Source organism: Mobula birostris, chromosome 4, assembly GCF_030028105.1.
Source record: "Mobula birostris isolate sMobBir1 chromosome 4, sMobBir1.hap1, whole genome shotgun sequence".
NCBI lineage: Eukaryota > Metazoa > Chordata > Chondrichthyes > Myliobatiformes > Myliobatidae > Mobula > Mobula birostris.
In genome coordinates, this window is record NC_092373.1 from 203,546,216 (window position 1) to 203,568,108 (window position 21,893).

The 21,893-nt window shown below is 46.4% G+C and overlaps 1 protein-coding gene across 6 annotated transcripts in view; it reads right to left on the reverse strand.

Moving 5' to 3' along the window:
• Window positions 1–21,893, reverse strand: part of dysf (dysferlin, limb girdle muscular dystrophy 2B (autosomal recessive)) — a 391,959-nt gene that overhangs the window by 63,860 nt on the left and 306,206 nt on the right. For all 6 annotated transcript variants that reach the window (XM_072256784.1, XM_072256786.1, XM_072256783.1 and 3 more), the window contains 4 exons: window positions 21,409–21,537; window positions 18,209–18,364; window positions 4,154–4,245; window positions 1,189–1,359 (listed from right to left, as the gene is read on the reverse strand). In XM_072256784.1, the coding sequence (XP_072112885.1) occupies window positions 1,189–1,359; window positions 4,154–4,245; window positions 18,209–18,364; window positions 21,409–21,537 (548 nt within the window). The remainder of the gene's footprint in view (window positions 1–1,188; window positions 1,360–4,153; window positions 4,246–18,208; window positions 18,365–21,408; window positions 21,538–21,893) is intronic.

The window sequence follows — 21,893 nt, forward strand, 5'->3', positions numbered from 1 at the left end:
ACTGTTTTTGCCAGTATAATCTTCTACGTGGTGGTGTGCTGAGGCAATGACATCAACACGAGTGATGCCAACAGGCTCAATAAACTGATCAGAAAGGCTGGCTCTGTTATAGGAGTCAAACTAGACTCACTGGAGATTGGGGTAGAACAAAGGACCCTATGGAAAATCCTGGCAGTTCTGGACAACGTTTCTCACCCTCTGCATGCCACCTTGGCAACAGAAGCACTTTTCGTAATAGTCTAAGACGACTGTGCTGCTCCACAGAGCACTATATGAGGTCACTCTTACCCTCAGCCATTAGGCTCTATAATGAGTCAACCTGTAGTCAGGGAAGTGATGACGCTGGTTCCTATTAGACTGTTGAGGTAACCTATTTTTCATTCTTTTTTTAGTTCTCTTCTAATATCTGTATATCTCTGCACTTGTAATGCTACTGTGACACTGTAATTTACTTCAGGATCTTTAAAGTATCTATCTCAACCTACTCTAAGATCAATCTAACCCTTCCCTCACATGTACAGACCACCATTTTTCTATCATACATATGCCCAAGAGCCCCTAAATGTCCCTAATCTGTCTACCTTTAGCACCAACCCTAGTATTGCATTCCAATCACCCACCAGTCACTGTTTAAAAAAGACTATCTCTGATATCCCCCCATGCTTACATCCAATCACCTTAAAATTAAGTCCCCTCCTATTAACAATTTCCATCCTGGGAAAAAGCCTCTTATCATCTTGTAGACCTCTATCAAGTCATCTCTCATTCCCTTTTGCTCTAAGATGAAAGCTGTAGCAATGGGAGAGAAAGGATTCTAGGAGAGGATGGGAAATCTATTGGAAGAAAGGATTTTTGGTGATGATGTGAAAGCTGTGGGAAGAAAGGGTTCTTAGGGAAGACAGGATAGCTGTGGGAACGGAGAACGGATTCTAGGAGAGGATGGGAAAGCTGTGGGAAGAAAGGATTCTTGGGGAAATAGGATAGCTGTGGGAACAGAGGAGAACGGATTCTAGCAGAGGATGGGAAATCTATTGGAAGAAAGGATTTTCGGTGATGATGTGAAAGCTGTGGGAAGAAAGAGTTCTTGGGGAAGACGGGATAGCTGTGGGAATGGGGAACGGATTCTAGGAGAGGATGGGAAAACTGTGGGAACTGGGGAGAATTCATGGACAGCGAAAGGGAACGCACATGGAGTAAGTCTGGGGCAGGCCGCAGCAGGCACCATATCGCGACAGGAAGCGATTCTCCAAGTCGATGATAGTCTCTCCAATCTTCTCATCCTTTGACAGGAGGTCATAGTCATACAAGGTGACCTTCAGATCCTTCTCAATGGGCAGGATTCCTGTTAGCTCATACATTCTGCAAAACATGACAGGGATGTTAGACACAAGGAGAGGCAGAGCACAGGATAATCATAAAACAGCTCACCCCTGGGGTATTGTGGAAGGAGATTCACTGTGTGTGTGATCCATGTCCCGGGAGTGTGTGGAGGGAGCTTCACTCTGTGTCTGACCCCGGCAGTGTGTGATCAGACAGTATGGAGGGAGCTTCACTCTGCATCTGACTTCGGCAGTGTGTGATCGGACAGTATGAAGGGAGCTTCACTCTGTACCTGACCCCGGAAGTGTGTGATCAGACAGTATGGAGGAAGTTTCACTCTGTACCTGACCCCAGGAGTGTGTGATGGGTAGGTGTGGAGGGAGCTTCACTCTGTACCTGACCCCGGGAGTGTGTGATCAGACAGTATGAAGGGAGCTTCACTCTGTACCTGACCCCGGGAGTGTGTGATCGGACAGTATAGAGGGAGCTTCACTCTGTACCTGACCCCAGGAATGTGTGATGGGACAGTGTGGAGGGAGCTTCACTCTGTATCTGACCCTGGGAGTGTGTGATTGGACAGTGTGGAGGGAGCTTCACTCTGTCTGGCCCCAGGAGTGTGTGATCAGACAGTATGGAGGGAGTTTCACTCTGTATCTGACCCTGGAAGTGTGTGATGGGACAGTATAGAGGAAGCTTCACTCTGTGTCTGACTCTGTGAGTGTGTGATGGGGCAGTGTGGAGGGAGCTTCACTCTGTCTCTGACCTGGGAAGCATGTGATGGGATGGTATGGAGGGCACTTCACTCTGTATCTGACTCCGTGAATGTGTGATGGCATAGTGTGAAGGGAGCTTCACTCTGTGTCTGATCCCGCTGTCCCTGTCCTGAGAGATTACGTTTTGACACTGGCATCCATGAATGGAACAATACAGTAATAATTGCCCCACCTTGTTGGGAATAACATTTCAAAATAAAATTCAGCTTTTTGTTTAACAAATGAATCGTGCAGATAAAATAAATATATCCTTGAAACCTTGCTAATAATTAAATAAGCCTGTTGCTGCCTCATTGGTTCGAGGGTTTTCAAAGCCCAGACTCTCGGGTCAGTGTTGTGAGCCAGCTTGCGAGTGTGTGATTGTTTAAGTTGGCAAGAGGTGGACAGAGCATAGAGCAGCCAAAGGATAGGGAACACCTCGCCAAGGGTACATCCCACGTGTGGGAGGCACCTCACTCGCTGAATCTTAAACACTCTTAAAATTCAAATAAGGGCCACTGCCAGATACAGGGCCCAGGGGACAGAAGTTGGGAGCACACAACTCTTGGTTTCTGTGGGCCATTCTTGGCCTAGCAATTCCTTAAGGTTGTCATACCCAGGGTGTGTGGGTGGGGGGCAGTGGGGATAAACTCCCACTACCTACCTATTTAATCCTCCAAAAGGTCTGCTTCACAAATAGCCTCTGATAACCAAGTCTAGCTCCTGGCCTTCACGTGTGGCTTAGCTACTAAGTTTAATAGAACTGTTTCTACTGAGAGGAGAAGGGGCAAAAATGGATTACTGCTGCCTTAAAACCAGTCGCTCAGGCAGATGGGGCTCGTCAGCTGTGGTTGGCAGCTCATGTAAGGAGAAGGAAAGCTCTGATCTCAAACCTCTGCTGCCTTGCAGCTCATGGGGAAGTCTTTGGGAGCAAACGCCAAGGAAAAATTTGGTGCTGGAGTCCCTAAGGCAGCCCTATGTTGAGTTCAATGTTGACTGACAACTCCTGCGATGTTGCTGGTGCCAGTCTCTGCCGTTCCTTTGGATTCATCAACTGTGTGGAGAGGGGGAGCTTGCTGTCCATATCGTATTGTGCCGGCTTGCATACGGACTTCCTTTCACAACATAGACGGCTAGGATGTAACATCCATGGTCAACCCCAACCAACGGAGAGCCTGGTGAACTCACAATTTGGGTTGAACCCACACCTAGCTGATCCTAGTCGATCTTCTCCCTGCTCTGCAATGGAAGGTTGGGTATGAACCCCCTTACAAAGCAGGTCTACGTGTCAGGCTCCCACTGGGCCAGGAGGATGTGAATTCAGTTTGTTTCACACTTACTTATCAGGGCAGCCCAGTTAACATATTATGGTCCAACGCTGCCCAATTACAGCCCTGCGAACAATTAACCAACTAATCCATACATTTCCTGGAATGGCGGAGGAACCAGGGGTTCAAAGTTCAAAAGTAAATTTATTACCAAAGTACATGTATGTCACCCTGAGGTTCGTTTTCTTGCGGGCGTCCACAGTAATTAGAAAGAAACATCACAGAATCAATAAAAATCTACACAAAATTAAGAACAGGCAACCAGTGTGCAAAAGACAAAAAAAAAGCACAAATACAAAAAGAAAAGAAATAATAATGATAAATAAATAAATAAGCAATAAATATCAAGAACACGAGTTGTAGAGTCCTTAAAAGAGAGAGTTGTGGAATCAGTTCAGTGTTGGGGTATCTGAAGTTATCTCCTCTGGCTCAAGAGCCTGGTGGTTGAGGGACGACACAGTCATGGGGAGAAAGTACAAAATCCTTCCGGACAGTTGAACTAGGGTTGCTGGTGCTGTAAAGCGATACGCTAACTACACCGTTCTGAAACCTTTGCTATCTTGCTTTGGGTGATCGATGGGAAGGTGGGTGAGGTGGGAGAAGGTTTTGATGTCATTGTGGTTAAACACCCCCTTGAGGTTCAGTGCCTAGGCCTGTATGCTTTATTTCTGGTAGTCTGTAATGAGCTCAGCCCATGTCCCTGGTTCCTACATCCTCGTTTACTTCTGTTGTCAAGGGATCGCCATGCCTCACCTGCCAAACTCCGGGTTGAGAGTGCACGGGATGTAATTATCCTGGTCGCTAATGGACTTCTTTCCCAAAGAAACTTTCACGTATGGATCACACTGAAAGAGAGAGAGATTCACGTTTGTTTAATGTCAATTCCAGTATACAAGTGTAAAGGAGAACAAAATCATTGTTATTCCGGATCTGATGCAGCACAAAAAACACAATAAGATTGAAAACACAATAATTAAAAAGTATAATAAATATAAATACATAAAATAGCTTATATTCATATATTGATTGTATATACATAAAGTGTCTTACAGGAAATGATAAAGCTGTGGTGGTTGGGGGTGTGGAGGGGTGGGTTAGTGGGTGGAGGTGTTGGTCAGCCTTACTGCTTGGAGAAGGTAATTGTTTTTGAGTCTGGTGGTCCTGGCATGGATGCTACGTAGCCTCCTTCCTGATGGGAGTAGGACAAACTGTTCAAGCGCAGAGTGGATGGGATCCCTCATGATGTTACTGGCCATTTTCCAGCACCTTCAATTCCCCTCATTAGATGCTACCTGACATGCTGAGTTCCTCCAGCATTTTGTGCCTGTTGCTAGAGAGAATGTAGTGTGTAGGGGATGGGGGAATGGGGTGGGCTGCTGTGATAGGGTCAATACTGTGAGAAAAGGAATCATACTGTATTGGTGCTGGATGGGAGAGAGTGTAAAGGGTGGTTAGAAAGATTTAATGCCATCAATCAGTTAATCTTTCTTGCTTCTGGAACGGAAGGCCGGGAGTTCAGATTCCTGTACTGTGTCTCAGAGTGCTGAACACAGTGTGTAAGATGAGTGATAGCCTAGAATCACACAGCATTGAAACATGCCCTTTGGTCCATCTTGTGTAGGGTGACCAAGGTGCTAATCTCTGCTAGTCCTAAATCCCTGCATTTGCCCAACATCCCTCTGAGGCCCTCTGGTGGTTGGAGTCGACCATGCATATTGTGTCATAGATACACAAACCAGGGTTGTACAATATGGAGCACATGCTGCCCATATAGCAGGCTACCCCTCTCCGTGTAGCTGATGAATCCAAAGGAATGGCAGAGACTGATACAATTTGGCACCAGCGGTGTTGCAAGAGTTCCCAGTCAATGCTGAGCTCAATGTAGGACTGCCTTACAATGTAGGACAGCTCCAGATTTTCCTTGGGGTTTACTCCAAAAGCCTTCCCCATGAGTGGGTGTAGCCGCCAGGCAGTGGAGGTTTGAAATCAGAGCTTTCCTTCTCCTAGATGAGTTGCCAACTGTGGCTGATAAGCCCCATCTGCTTGAAACGACCTGTTTATGGTGACAGTAACCCACCTGTGCCCTTTCTCCTGTCAGTAGAAACGGTTCCACCAGGCTTAGTAGCTAAGCCTCATATGAAGGCCAGGAGCTGGACTCGGTTGTCAGAGGCTATTTGTGATGTAGGCCATTGGGAGCATTTAATAGGTTATGGAAGCTTATCCCCAGAGCACCCACCTCCACCCTGGCTCTGACACACTTACAGAACCATATGCCTCTAAACCTTTCCTATCCACACACCTGTCTTTTACATGTTGTAATTGCACCTGCCTTTACCACTTGCTCTAGCTACTCATTCAGATTTATTTATTTATTGAGATATAGCCCAGAATGGGCTCCTCCAGCCCTTCGAGCTGCACTACCCTGCAATTTCCTGATTTAACACTGGCTTAGTCATGGGACAATCTACAATGACCAATTAACCTACCAACTGGCACATCTCTGGACTGTAGGTGGAAACCCACATGGTCATGAGGAGAATGTACAACTCTTTACAGGCAGCAGTGGGAATTGAACCCAGCTGGCTGGTACCGTCAAGCATTGTGTTAACCATTACACTACCATGCCGCCCCACCACCCACTGTGTGGAAAAGTTGCCCCTCGTGTCCCTCAGCTTAAACCTATGTCTTCTAGTTTTAGAGTTCCCTACCCTGGGGGAAAGACTGTCACTGTCCACCCTATCTATGCCCTTCGTGACTTTATGAACCTACTTCATTGTTGTGTGGTACGGAACTTGCAAGACTCTAGTAAGAACCTCCAAGAGAATCAAGCTGAAGTTCAAATTTAATTGTCATTCATCCATACATGAATATCTATGAATACAGCCAAATGAAACAGTGTTACTCTGGGACAAGAAGTACAACCCTGTACCGACAGTCATACACAGCACAAAGCACTTTTAGCGCAGATAAGTTGGCAGTAATCACGCAGCCACACAAATCCCTCCTGTACTGCTGCAACAGGCAAGCCCGAGGTGTGAGGCCTAGCCCTTGCTACCACCAAGGCCACACAGCTTCTGTGCTGTCAGTCTCAACAATAAACCAGTGAACTAGACTCTCAGTATTTTACCAGTGTCACCCAGTTCTCCCTTCCCCCATTTGTGACGTTTACTGGGAGCATTTCAGACAAAGGGCCCAAATCATTGCTGGGGATCCCTACCACCAATCTCTTTGGCCCACTACTGTCAGGAAGGAGGGACAGGAGCATCAGGACTAGGACTGTCAGACTGAGTGACAGCTTCTTCCCTCAGGCTGTGAGACTAATGAATACCCTGCCACCACCAAGGTCTCATCACTAGGACAGCAAGCTGGTAACTGTTTACTCTACCTGAGAGTGAACAGTCACTGACATATTTCTGGCTTTAAGAGCTCATTGTCACATAGTTGTTACCATGAGTTTCATCTGAACATATGAGGGCCAGCAGGAAGCCACTCTGCCCCTCAAGAATTCCCTACCCTCAATAAACTCATGACTGCTCTGATTGTTAACTTAACCCTTTAACCCTTCACTCTAAAGGCCTGGATAGTGTAGATGTGGACAAGGTGTTTCCTACAATGGGTTAAGTCGAGGACCAGAGGACACAACCTCAGAGCAGAGGCTCATTCACTTAGAACTGAGATGAGGAGGAACTTCTTAACTCAGAGGGTCATGAATCTGTGGAATTCACTGTCACAGACGGCTGTGGAGGTCAAGTCATTGAGTAGATCTAAAGTGGAAGTTGATAGGTTCTTGATTAGTCAGGGTGTCAAAGATTATGGAGGGAAGGCAGGAGAATGGGGTTGAGAGGGTTAATAAATCAGACATGGTGGAATGGTGGAGCAGACTCAATGGGCCAAATAGCCTAATTCTGCCCCTATGTTTTATTGTCTGATGGTCACTCCACTTATTGATCAACCATCACCTTCCTGCCAATCGTGCTCTGCCTTAGAATAATCAGAGACTCTGAGGCCACTGCCCTTTGAGGAATAGAACGACAAAAACCCCCAACATTCCACAAGTAAAACTTTCACCTCACTCTGTCAGGGTTCTGACTCCTGCCAGGAATCCCAGCAAATAGCAGGTAGGACTTGCACAGTGAGAGGTGTGGTAGAACAGAGTGATCTGGGTATACAGATCCATATTTCCATGAAAGTAGCATCATGGTTAGATAGGGTCTTAAAGGCAGATTTTGACACATTCGCTTTCATAGATCAAAGTATTGAGTACATTGATGAGACCTAATTTGGAGTATTGTGTGTGGTTTTGGTCACTTACCTACAGGAAAGATGTCAATAAGATTAAAAGAGTACAGAGAAAACTTACAAGGATGTTGCCAGGGCTTGAGGACCTGAATTATAGAGAAAGATTGAACAGGCTGGGACTTTATTCCCTGGAGCGTAGGAGAATCAGGGGAGATTTGATAAAGATATACAAAATTATGAGGGGTATAGATCGGGTAAATGCAAGCAGGCTTTTTCCACTAAGGCTGGGTGAGACTACAACTAGAGGTCAAGGGTTGAGGGTGAAAGGTGAAAAGTTTAAGGGGAACATGAGGGGAAACTTGTTCACTCAGAGGTTGGTGAAAGTGTGAAATGAGCTGCCAGCAGAAGTGGTGCTTGCCAGTTCAATTTCAATGTTTCAGAGAAATTTGGATAGGTACATGGATGGCAGGGGCATGGAAGGCTGTGGTGCAAGTGCAGGTCAATGGGAGTGGGCAGATTAATAATTTGGCATGAACTCATTGGGCTGAAGGGCCAGTTTCTGTGCTGTAGTGTCCTATGAATCTAGAGTGGATAAATCCCCAGGGCCTGACAAGTTGTTCCCTCAGACCCTGTGCGAGGCAAGTGCGGGAATTGCTGGGGCCCTAGCAGAGATATTTAAAACATCCTTTGTGACAGGTAAGGTACTGGAGTTTATGTTGTTCTGCTGTTTAGGAAAGGCTCTAAAAATAAACCAACAAATTAATGGCCCATGAGCCTGGCATCAGTAGTAGGAAAGTTATTAGAAAGTATTCTAAGGGATATATGAGTATTTGGATACACATGGACTGATTAGGGATAGTCAGCATGGTTGTGTGTGTGGTGGGACGTGCCTAACCAATCTTTCTGAGGAGGTTACCAGGAAAAGACAGTGGATGTTGTCTACATGGACTTTAGCAAGGCTGTTGACAAGGTCCTGCCTGGGTCAAGCAGATTCAGTCGCTCAGCATTCAGGATGAGGTAGTAAACTGGATTAGACTTTGGCTTTGTGGGAGAAGCCAGAGAGTGCTGGTAGATGGTTGCCTCTCTGACTGAAGGTCTGTGACTATTGGAGTGCCCCAGGGATTGGTGCTGGGTTCATTGTTGATTGTCATCTATATCAATGATCTGGCTAATGATGTGGTTAACTGGATCAGCAAATTTGTGGATGACACCAAAATGGGGGGTGTAGTGGACAGTGAGGAAAGCTACCAGCAGGAACCGGACCAGATGGGAAAATGACAGATGGAATTTCAAGAAGACCAGTGCAAGGTGTTGCACTTCACTAGGACCATCCAGAGTAGGTCTTACACAGCGAACAGTAGGGCACTGAGGAATGCGTTAGAACAAGGGATCTGGGAAAAGAGGTCCAGAATTCATTGAAAGTGGTGTCAGGTAGATAGGTTCATAAAGAAAGCTTCTGGCACAATGGCTTTCATAAAACAATGTATTGAGTATAGGAGATGGGATGTTATGTTGCAGTTGTATAAGACATTGGTGAGGCCTAATTTGGAGCATCATGTGCAGTTTTAGACACCTACCTACAGGAAAGATGTAAATAAGGTTGAAAGAATACAGAGAAAATTTACAAGGATGTTGCTAGGACTGAATGACCTGAGTTATAAGGAAAGATTGAATAGGCTGGAACGTAGAAGATTGAGAAGAGATTTGATCGAGATATACAAGCAGGCCTGAGGTTGTTTAACACTAGAACTAGAGGACATGGGTTAAGGGTGAAAGGTGAAATGTTTACAGGGTACCTGAGGGAGAACCTCTTTACTCAGAGGGTGGTGAGAGTGTGGAACGAGCTGCCAGCAAAACTGATTTCAACATTTAAGCTAAATTTGGATAGGCACATGGATCGTTCGTTAGGTACATTCACAGAAACTTGATGCTCCTAACTCTCTCCATGGAGGAGTGGTCAGCCTGCAACTTCACCTCCCACAATCATCCCTTTGGTCTTGTCCACGCTCAGACTCAAAGTTGTGGTGCTCGCACCATTGTACCAGCCGCTCTGCCTCCTCTCTGTACGACATTTTGTTGTCATTGTTGATGAGGCCAGCCACTGTTGTGTCATCTGTGAGCTTAGCAATTCAGTTTAAACTGGATGTAGCGTCAGTCGTGCATCAGCAGTGGGCTGAGCACACAGCCCTGTGGGGGTTCTGGTGCTGAGCAAGGTGAAGCAAGAGACATTACTGCCAACATGGACCGACTGTGGTCTTCTCGTCAAGATGTTCAAGGTCTCATTACAGTGGGAGGTGTTGAGACCCAATGAGGACAGTTTACCCACCAGCTGCTAAGGTATGAATGTATTGAACACTGAGCTGAAGTCGATAAACCGCATCCTGGCATATGAGGCGCTGTTTTCCAGGTGGGACAGGACAGAGTGGAGAGCAGGGGCTACGGCATCATCAGTGGAATGATTTGAGTGATATGCAAACTGGAAAGGACCCAGTGCATCAGGAAGATGGGATTTAATGTGATCCATAACCAGCCACTCAAAGCACTTCATTATTGTTGAGGTTAGTGCCACTGGATGGTAGTCATTAAGGCATGTTAGTGTCGACCTCTTGGGCACCGGAATGACGGTGGCCACCTTGAAGCCTAATGGGACGCTTCAGATGCCTGTTCAAACCTCGATTAACTGGGCAGCACAATCCCTCAGCAGTTGACCAGGTATGTTATCAGACCCTGTAGTTTAACAAATTAACTTACTAACCAATATGTCTTTGGTCTGTGGGAGGAAACCAGAGCAACCAGAGGAAACTCATGCACTCACAGAAAGAATTTACAAATTTTCTTTCAGACGATGCCAGAATTGAACTCTGAATTCTGATGCCCTGAGCTGTAATATGGCCACACTGACCACTACACTACCGTGGCCCCTCCTCAGGCTAAAGAAATTCCTCCTCTAGTTCTAAAGAGTTTAGATAGAGACCTTTCATGGACACGTTAGTTCAAAAGGCCTGTACAGTTTGTGAAGTATAGAGAACCATCAGACAACACCTGCCTCCATTCCTTCTGTTCTACACAAGTGGCCAAGTGATTTGATTGAATTTGACCCTGGAATGATTGTTGGTGCCAGAAAAGGTGGTTTGAGTATCTCAGAAACTGTTGACATCCTGGGATTTTCACACACAACAGTCTCTAGAGTTTATAAAGAATGGTGTGACAAACCGAAAAAAAAAAAGATCCAGTAAGTGGTAGTTCTGTGCTGAGTTGGAGGCTAGCCCCTCCCGTCAGTCCCTTTGCAATCTTTCCCCTCTCACTTCAACCTAAACCCGTCAGTTATTTTGTTCCATTTTGCTGGGAAAACCTTTCATGACTAAATTGCTTCTGGAAATGAAAGGGTTAACACATGAGGAGCACTTGATGGCTCTGGGCCTGTACTCGCCGGAATTTGGAAGAATGAGGGTATAAATTAACTGTGACCGTGACAATTTTCTCTAATAATTTCCCTACCTCTAAATTTAGTCACTTGTGTATTTACAGAGGCTATCCTTTGATATTTGAATTGGAACTGGTTTATTATTGTCCCATGTGCTGAGACACAGTGAAAAGTTTATCCTGTACTGCTCATACAGATCAGATCATTACATGGTGCATTACAGTAGAACAAGGTAAAACAACAACAGGGTGCAGAATAAAGTGTAACAGCTACAGAGAAAGTGCAGCACAAGATTATAACAAGGTAGATTGTGAGGTCGAGACTCCGTGGCAGAGGGGGAAGAAGCTGTTCTTAAAATGTTGAACCTCTGTTCTAAATCTATTTGTCCAAATCTCGATGCAATGTCCCCTGTTCTAATCTCACTCACCAGTGGGGAACAACTTTCCTGCCTCTATTTTATCTGCTGCTTCCAAAATTTTAAATGTTTTTATTATCACCTGTAGTAACTGAAGTAATGGGTCCTAAATACTCAAAGGCCGAGAGGTTCATAGAGGTCTCCCTCCCATCCATCGGAACATTTTACTTTACTTTATTGTCGCCAAACAATTGATACTAGAACATAAAATCATCACAGCGATATTTGATTCTGCGCTTCGCGCTCTCTGGAATACAAATCGGTAGTAAATATTAAAAATTTAAATTATAAATCATAGATAGAAAATAGAAAAGGGAAAGTAAGGTAGTGCAAAAAAACCGAGAGGCAGGTCCGGATATTTGGAGGGTACGGCCCAGATCCGGGGGATTTATCAGGAGCGCTGCAAATGCAGGGCCCTTAGTATTTTCAAAGATCCCACCCATCCATCCAGCATCCTCTTGGACTTTCTGACATCAAGTAGGAGACTCCGATGCATAAAGAGAAGAACGGTCAGGATGGGAAGCAGCTTTTTTCACAAGGCTATTAGGCTTCTGAACTCCCTGCCGCATCACATTCGAGTATCATTGGTTTATTCGTTCTGCACTCTACAATATTTAATTTATGAACTTTACTTTTTTAAATGTATGCATAATTCATCTGTAGATTTAATTCTTCCTTTCCCAAGTTACAGTGTGTTATATGTACTGCTGTGCTCTACACACCAGTTCAGAGAAATGTTTCACTTGATGGTACAGTATATGTGTATATAGTTAAATGACAATAAACTTGACTTGACTTCATGGATTCAGGCTTTTGAGAGAGAGAGAAAGTGGCAGAGAAGAAGAGAGTGGGAGAGAAGGAGGGAGGGGCTGAGAGGGAGAGGTGGAGTGGGAGGGTGAGGGAAGGGTGGGAGAGAGAGGGGGAGGGAGAAAGAGAGGGATGGAAGATAGAGAGTGAGGGAAGGAGGGAAGGAGGGAGGGAGAGAGAGGGTAGAGAGAGAGGGATGGAGAGAGAGAGGGTGGGAGAGGAGAGAGAGGGAGGGAGAGAGAAAGGGAAGGAGAGAGAGAAGGAGGGTGAGAGAGGGAGGGAGGAAGAGTGGGAGAGAAAGGGGATCAATATCAAATGCATATTTAGAGTTACAAGCACATCACAGGGCAATTATAACCATTACAGTCTGCACTCAGAACTAATTCTGGTCTTAAAGATTAGTTTTATTTGTCACAGGTACATCAAATCATACAGTGAAATGTGTCGTTTGCATCAACATCCAACGCAGTCTGAGAATGTGCTGGCAGCAATCCACAAGTGTCACCGTGCTTCTGGCACCAACATAGCACGCCCCACACTTACTAATCTACTAACCCGTACATCTGTGGGAGGAAACTGGAGCACCCAGAGGAAACCCACGCAGTGACAGGGAGAACATACAGGCTCCTTACAGGTTGTGGCAGGAATTGATCACTGCAGCTGTAAGGAACAGTTCTAACCGCTATTTTATCGTGCTGTCCTTGACTCAGGAATTACAGAGAGAGACAGAGAGAGACAGAGAGAGAGAGAGAGAGAGAGATCGATCAATATTAAATGCAAAATGCTGGAGGAACTCAGCAGGTCAGGCAGCATTTATGGAGGGGAATATTCAGATGAAATTGCATCAAGATCTCCTTTCTATGGTTGCTGCCTGACCTGCTGCGTCTATCCAGCATTTTGTGTGTCTTCCTCTGGATATCCAGCACCTGCAAAATCTCCTGTATCAATATTAAGCACACAGGGTTATGGTTAAAAACACAATATGGTGTCATTGCAGTCTGGGCTCAGAACTAATTCTGGCCTTAGGTACTTGGCCTACTGGTGAACGTGCATGGTGAACGTGCATTGCATGTTTTCTGTGTCTAACTAGTCCGAAAAGGAACAAATTTGCACATCCTTGCACAAATTATAAAGATATACTGGGCCAGTAGCAGTGTCAAGGTCCAAAAAGGGCAGGAGAGGCAGCCAGCTCTGGGAGGAGGAAGACGTTGATAGATCAGGATGTGTCTCAGGGAACGTGTGCAGGATAAACTGGAGCAGAGGTCAGTTGGGGAACATTTTGGGAAGAGTGACTATGGTCGTCATAAGCTTTAGATTAACTGTGGAGAAGAACACGGAGCAGTGCAGAGTAAAAATGCTCTGTTGGAGGACAGCCAGTTTTGATTGGCAGATCTGGTGGATTGGATTCAGTGTATCGGCAGGTGAAGCCAGAACTAAACTGGAAAGGAAAAGGGTTGATGAATCATCTTTTTAGAATGCAATAAAGATTAGTTTCATTTGTCACATGTACTTCGAAACATCGGAACATGCAGTGAAATGTGTCGTTTTGGGGGCAGCCTGCAAGTGTCGCCATGACTATAGCAAGCCAACAACTCATTAACCCTAATGAGTGGATTTCAAAGTCGAAGTAAGTTTATTATCAAAATACGTATATGCCCATAAGATATAGGAGCAGAATTAAGCCATTTGGCCCATTAAGCCTGCTCCACCATTCAATCATAGCTATGCACTCACTTTCAAAAAATCTTCATTTCATGTTCTTGATATTTATTGTTTTTTTCTCTCTTTTGTATTTGTGCATTTTATTATCTTTTACACATTGGTTGTTTGTCTGTCTCATTCTGTGCGTACTTTTATTGATTCCATTGTGTTTCTTTGTTCTACTGTGAATGAATCTCAGGGTAGCATGTGATAACTTGTACAGTAGGAACCTTGATAATAAATATACTTCGAACTTTAAACTTTGATGGAATGGCAGAGCAGACTAGATGGACCAAATGGCCTAATTCTGCTCCTGTGTCTTATGGTCTTACCAGACCAATCCCTATGATCAGGCAATAACAATCAGACATTATGACCTACAGAAATGATGTGAAGTGTATTGTTTTCCTTCTTAAATGGCACATAGGAATTTGAATCTGCTCACCCTTTCCACTTTCTGACCTCACAGTATGCTCTCCCAAATTCTCCTTCCTGAAATTCAAAATCCATTCACTGTTTTTACGGATGTACAGTGCGAGGTTCTTGTCACAAGAGTGCTGAGAAGATTTATGACCATGTTTCCAGGATTTCTCAGTGGCCAAATATTTTAATTCCGATTGCCATACCCATTTTGACATGTCGGTCCGTGGCCTCCCCTACTGCCACGATGAGGCTACTCTCAGGTTGGATGAGCAATACCTCATATTCCACCAGGGTAGCCTCCAACCTGATGGCATGAGCATCGATCTCTCTAACTTCTGGTAATTCTCCCCTCTCTCCATTTTCCCTTCTTCCATAACCCACTCTGGCTCCCCTCTTATCTCTTCTCTTCTCCTCAACAGCGTATTAACTCCTCTGGTGCCCCTTTCTCTGATGGTCCACTCTCCTCTCCTATCAGATTCATTCTTCTTCAGCCCTGTAACTTTTCCACCTATCATCTCCCAGCTTCTCACTTCATCGCTCCTCCCCCACCCACCTAGCTTCAACTATTGCCTTCTGTCTCATATGTCTTCTCCTCACCCACCTTCCAACTTCTGCTTCTTTCCTTTCCGGTCCTAATGAAGGGTCTCAGCCTGAAATATCAACTGCTTATTGATTTCCATAGATGCTGCCTGACCTGCTGAGTTCCTCACAAACAAGAGGAAATCTGCAAATGCTGGAAATCCAAGCTGCTGAGTTCCTCTGCCATTTTGTGTGTGTTGTTGTGGATGGTGCTAAGATATTTCCTTTCCTTTTAGAGATTGAGCAAGGTTAACAGGTCCTTCGGGCTGAACAAACCTGCACTACCTACAAACTTGTATGTCTTTGCACTGTGGGAAGAAACTGGAAAACAATAATAGAAAGCAGAATAGAATGTTACACTTATAGAGAAAGTGCAGTGCAGGCCAACAATAAAGTCCAAGGCCTTAACAAGAAAGGTGAGATCAAGTCCATCTTATCTTTCCAGGGGACCATTCAATAGTTTGATAACTGTGAAACAGAAGCTCTCTATGAGCCTGGTGATAGGTGCTTTCAGGCTTCTGTATCTTCTGGCTGATGAGGGGGAGAGGAGCGAAAGTCCAGAGTACAGGGGGTCTTTGATAATGTTTGCTCCTTTACCAAGACAGTGAGAAGTACAGGCAGAGTCTAAGGTTTCTGTGATGTGCTGAGCTGTGTCCACAACTCCCTGCAGTTTCTTGGCGGGCATGGGCAGGCCAGATGCCGTACCAAGCCGTGATGCATCTGGATGGGATGCTTTCTATAGTGCATCAGTAAACATCGGTGAAAGTTGGAAGGGACATGCCAAATTGCTTTAGCCTCCTGAGAAAGTAGAGCTGCTAGTAAGTTTTGGAGGGGTGGGTAGGTGGAGAAAAGAAAGAGGGAGAGGGAGAGAAGGGAAGAGGGGGAGAGAAGGGGGAGAGGGGGAGAGGGGGAGAGAAGGGAAGACAAGGGAAGAGAAGGGAGAGAGAGTGGCAGAGGGGGGAGGGGGCAGGGGAGGGGGAAGGGGAGAGGGGGAAGGAGGGGGGATGGAGGGGAGGAGAGGGGGATGGGAGAGAGGGGGATGGGAGAGAGGGGGATGGGAGAGAAGGAGAGGGGGGAGAGGGAGAGGGGGGAGAGGGAGAGAGGGAGAGGGGGAGAGGGAGAGAGGGAGAGGGAGAGAGGGAGAGGGGGGAGAGGGAGAGGGGAGGGGGAGGGAGAGGGGAGGGGGAGGGAGAGGGGGAGGGAGGGGGGAGGGAGAGGGGGAGGGAGAGAGAGAGATATTCAGAGAGACAGTCTCCATTCAATAGTCTGATAACTGTGGAAGAGAAGTTGTCATTCAGCCTGGTGGTACGTGCTTTCAATGCTGCCATCAGGCAGGAGATATAGGAGTTTGAAGACCCACACCTGAAGTTTCAACAACAGCTTCCCCACTGACATCAGGTTTTTTTTCACTCTCTCTCTCTCCCTTCCTCCCCCCCCCCCAACCTTCCCTCTCTGTCATACACATTCAAATCTGAGATTGATGGATGGACAGTGGAATGTGGGGGATAGGACGAGAATGTGGGGGATGGAACAGGAATGTGGGGGATGGAACAGGAATGTGGGAGATAGGACAGGAGTGTGGGGGATAGAACGGGAGTGTGGGGGATAGAACGGGAATGTGTGGGATGGAACGGGAATGTTGGGGATAGGACCGGAATGTGGGGGATAGGACGAGAATGTGGGGGATAGGACGAGAATGTGGGGGATAGGACGAGAATGTGGGGGATAGGACGGGAATGTGGGGGATAGAACGGGAGTGTTGGGGATAGGATGGGAGTGTGGGGGATGGAACGGGAGTGTGGGGTATAGAACGGGAATGTGTGGGATGGAACGGGAATGTTGGGGATAGGACCGGAATGTGGGGGATAGGACGAGAATGTGGGGGATAGGACGGGAATGTGGGGAATGTGGGGGATAGGACAGGAGTGTGGGGGATGGAACCGAGTGTGGGGGATAGACGGGAGTGTGGGGGATAGGACGGGAGTGTGGGGGATAGAACGGGAGTGTTGGGGATAGAACGGGAATGTTGGGGATAGGACGGGAATGTGGGGGATAGGATGGGAGTGTGGGCAGTGGATTGAGAATCAGCCAGGGTCTTACTGAATGGCAGAACAGGCTGAAGTGGTTATGTAGCCAACTCCTGCTCCCAATTCAGATGTTCTTGTAAACAGGGAAAATTACTCAGTGCGTAAGAGCTGAGAAGAAATTCCCAGACGCAGATAACGAGGCAACGAAAGGAAAAAAAGTAATATAAATAAAGGAAATCAGAAGGCCAGCCAGCAATCATGGACTCAGTAGATATTTATACACATTGTATTTTGAAGCCAACTTCCCACTCCCAGGAGAGTAGAAAACACTAGCAGGGTCTAAAAAAAACTTGGAAACAAAGACTTGCATTCATATGGAGACTTTTACGACCTTGGGACGTCCCACAGCGTACTTTGCAACCTCTGGTTTGGTTCTGGATGTGAAGCCACCGTTGTGGGATCCAGCACACGTCAAGACCAATGGGGTCAGACGTCAGTCGGGTCTGCAGTCTGCCTTGGAGCAGACCAGGAAGTCAGTTGGTCCACTTACACTCACAATAACTTTATGACGTACCTCCTGCACCCAATAAAGTGGCTACTGAGTGTACGTTCATGGTCTCCTTGCTGCTGTAGCACATTCACTTCAATGTTCAACGTGCTGTGCATTCAGAGATGCTTTTCTGCACACCACTGTCGTAATGTGTGGTCGTTTGAGTTACTGTCACCTTCCTGTCAGCTTAAACCAGTCTGGCCATTCTCCACTGACCCTCTCATTAACAAGGCATTTTTGCCCACAGGACTTCTACACACTGGATGTTTTTTTGTTTCTCGCACCATTCTCTGTAAACTCTAAAGACTTTTGTGAATGAAAATCCCAGGAGATCAGCATTTTCGGAGATATTCAAACCATCCTGTCTAACACCAACAATCATTCCGTGGACAAAGTCACTTAGATCACATTCCTTTCCCATTCTGACATTTGGTCTGAACAACAACTGAACCTCTTGACCATGTCCGCATGCTTTAACGCATTGAGTTGCTGCCACATGATTGGCTGATTAGATGTTTCTATTAATGAGCAGGAGTACAGGTGTGCCTAGTAAAGTGGCCACTGAGTGTACGTTGGTGATAATAAACCTAATTCTGATTCAGAAGTAGAGACAAAGACTGCAGAACATTAGCAGCACACTGACCTTGCCATTGGAGTCCTTGGGTTGCAGCCCCAGCGCTTGGACCACGTAGACTCTGACCAGGCACTCCTGGAGTCCACTGGTTGGTAGCTGGTGGAACTGGCGGGGTGGCGACGGAAGTGAGGGATCATCTGGTAGAGCGTAGATCTTGAAACTTCCCTGGTGGGGTTGGGGGGCGGCGGGAGGGTGAAATCAACAACAAGCAGTTAGGAAGGCAGCCATTAGCCTCCTCCATGAGGGCACTGGGTTGTTCTGCTGGGTCAAAGTAACACACACAATATAGTGGAGGAACTTGGCAAGGAGGGCAGCATCTATGGAGAGGAATAAACAGTCGACATTTCAGGCTGTGGCCCTTCATCAGGACTGGACAGTAAGGGCAAAGAAGCCAGAATAAGGAGCTGGAGGAGTAACAAGCAGGCAGATGATAGGTGAGACCAGCTGAGGAGGAAGATGGGTGGGTGGGGTGGGGGTGGGGGTGGGGGAATGAAATCAGAAGCAGGAAGGTGATAGGTGGAAAAGTTAAGGGCTGAGGAAGGAGGAATCTGATAGGAAAGTGGAGCTGACTAAATCCAAGTTAAGTTTATTGTCATCTGCACAAGTACACGTGCGCACAAGTGGAAAGGAAATCTTACTTGCAGCAGCAACACAGGTAAGATGCATTCACAAGAAAAACATAAATTAAACATTATTATTTGGCCCTTTCTTGGTCCGGGTAGACCATGGAAATTGCGTCCTAGCTTTCTACATGATATGCGAGACAGGACAGTACGATACGGAGAGTAAGCTGTTGCCCGTACAGCAGGCTGCTGCCTCCATCCAGCTGATCAATCCAAAGGAACAGCAGTTCAGTACCAGCAGCATCACAGGAGCTGCCAGTCAACCTTGAACTCAATGTAGGGCTGCCTTAGGGACTGCAGCTCCGGATTTTTTCCTCAGGGTTTACTCCAGAAGCCTTCCCCGTGAATGGGTATAGCCAGAAGTCAGCAGAAGTTTAAGATCAGGGTTTTCCTTCTCCTTGATGAGCTGCCAGACGTGGTTGCTGAGCTTGATCTGCCCAATGTGACTGATTTTAAGGCATACATTTGCCCCTTCTGTCAGTCAAAATAGCTTTACAAGGCTTAGTAGCTAAACCACACATGAAGGCCAGGCGCAAGGAAATCTGCAGATGCTGGAAATTCAAGCAACACACACAAAAATTGCTGGTGAACGCAGCAGGACAGACAGCATCTCTAGGAAGAGGTACAGTCAATGCTTCGGGCTAAGACCCTTCGTCAGGACTAACTCTTTCAGTTAGTCCTGACAAAGGGTCCTGGCCCGAAACATTGACTGTATCTCTTCCTATAGATGAAGGCCAGGACCTGGACTTGGTTGTCAGAGGCTATTTGACACGCAGGTCATTGACAGCATTTAATAGGTAGTGGGAGTGTGTCCCCATTATACCCCTCTCTCCCTGCTATGATAATCTTAAAGAACCATATTATACATTTTTTTTTACAAAAATTAACACAATTTGAACAGAAAGACATCCATTATAGGTCAAACTGGCCAGGGTGTTCATCGTAAACACAAAATAATCTGCTTCCCACCCTCCCCCACCTTCTTTATAGGGCCTCTGTCCCTTCCCTCTACAGTCGTGATGAAGGGTTCCGGCCCGAAACATCGACTCATCGTTTCCACGGATGCTGCCCGACCTGCTGAGTTCCTCCAGCGTGTTGTCAGGGTGTTCATCGTGTTGCAGTACTGAGGCAGTGATTAGGGTTGTACTGCTTGGTTCAACAACCGAATGATTGCAGGGAAATAGCTATTCTTGAAGCTGGTGGTGTGGGATTTCAGGCTTTCGGACCTCTGCCCTCCCAAAACTCATTGTGAACTAGCCAATAAGTCTATTCACTATCCTGTAACAACCTCACCCATCCAGGAACAAACAGCCCCCTCCTCACCCAAACTCTCCCATTCTCCCACTAACAAACCCCACCCTATTGGTAACTCTTGCCATCCGTAGCTACCCTTACCTTCCCAATAACTCTTCCCAGCCTCCCTACCCACCAGTATTAACAATCACATATCCTGTAATAACATCTACTTGCCAAATGACCATCCCCTTCCCCACTCTCCCAGTAACTCTGTCCACCATGCTGGTAACACATACCACACCATAACTACATCCACCTTTCAAATCCCCACCCCTGAAAACTACCCCCACCCTCCCCAACAACCTTTAAACAACCAACAACTCCCCCACTTCCATTCAGTCATTTGGTTCTACCGTAATCACCAGAGTTTAGCAACGCCGTGGACTCCTTAACCACTGTGTACTAAAATTGAATTTGTTTCCTTTGTTCTAATTGTGCCTTTCTTGTAAATATTGTATCTAATTTATGTTTTCTTATGAACGCTGATTATCTGACACTCTGTGCCTGTGATGCTGCTGCAGGTAAGTTTTTCATTGCACCTGTGCACACATGGACTTGTGCAGATCATAATAAACTCCACTTTGACCTCTGCCCCTTGTCCGCTTGGTAACACCCCTCATCCCCCAGCTCACTTTGATCTCTGCCCCTTGTCCGCTTGGTAACACCCCTCATCCCCCAGCTCACTTTGACCTCTGCCCCTTGTCCGCTTGGTAACACCACTCATCCCCCAGCTCACTTTGACCTCTGCCCCTTGTCCGCTTGGTAACACCCCTCATCCCCCAGCTCACTTTGACCTCTGCCCCTTGTCCGCTTGGTAACACCCCTCATCCCCCTGCTCACTTTGACCTCTGCCCCTTGTCCCACCATTAATCCCCAAAGTTACAGCCCAGGTGAGGGATTTGATTGCAGGAACAACCCACCCATTCCTCCAACGCCCACACAGTGAGGGTTAAATAGTCGGGATGTAGAGGGTGTTTCCTGTCGTGGGGACGTCTAGGACCAGAGGGCACAGGCTCAGAATGGAGGGATGTCCAATTTGAATGGAGATGATGAGGAATTTCTTTAGCCAGAGAGTGGTGAATCTGTGGTAATCATTGCCAAGCATGAATCTGAAGGCCAAGTCACTGGGTATATTTAAAATAGAAGCTGACAGATTCTTGATTAGTATCCAGTGCTGCTGCTCCCAGGTCTTATGGACTCACAATGATCCTAATTTTTTCTAAATATCCTTGGCTTTCTCCCACCTCAGGAAGACAGTCTGTATGGAAGCCTGACTATTTCTCGACTTACCTTGAACTCTCCAACCACTGACGGGTCTTCATCTTCGCCCTCAGTCTTCCCACGATACAGCGGGAAGGTGCGACAGAAGTCCGTTAACCCTTCGAAGTCCTTGACTTTCTCCAGCTCCGTGTCATAAACCTGTGCCACAAGAGAATGGGAAGAAAGGAAAGCTCAGCACATCATGGAAACCAGCCTCACCTCCTTTAACTCTGTCTACATTTCTCGCTGCCTAGGTAAAGCACCCAGTATAATTAAAAATCCCAAACACCCAGGACAGTCTCTCTTCCGTCCTCTTCCATCAGGCATTAGATACAAAAGCCTGAAAGCATATACCACCAGTCTCAAGGACAGTTTCCATCCCACTCTTTTCAGACTCTTAAACGGAACTCTCGTATGGATTCTTGACCTCACGATCTACCTTGTCATGGCCCTTGCACCTTGCTGCACTCAATCTGTAACACTTTACTCTGCATTCTGCAAACAACAGGAATTCT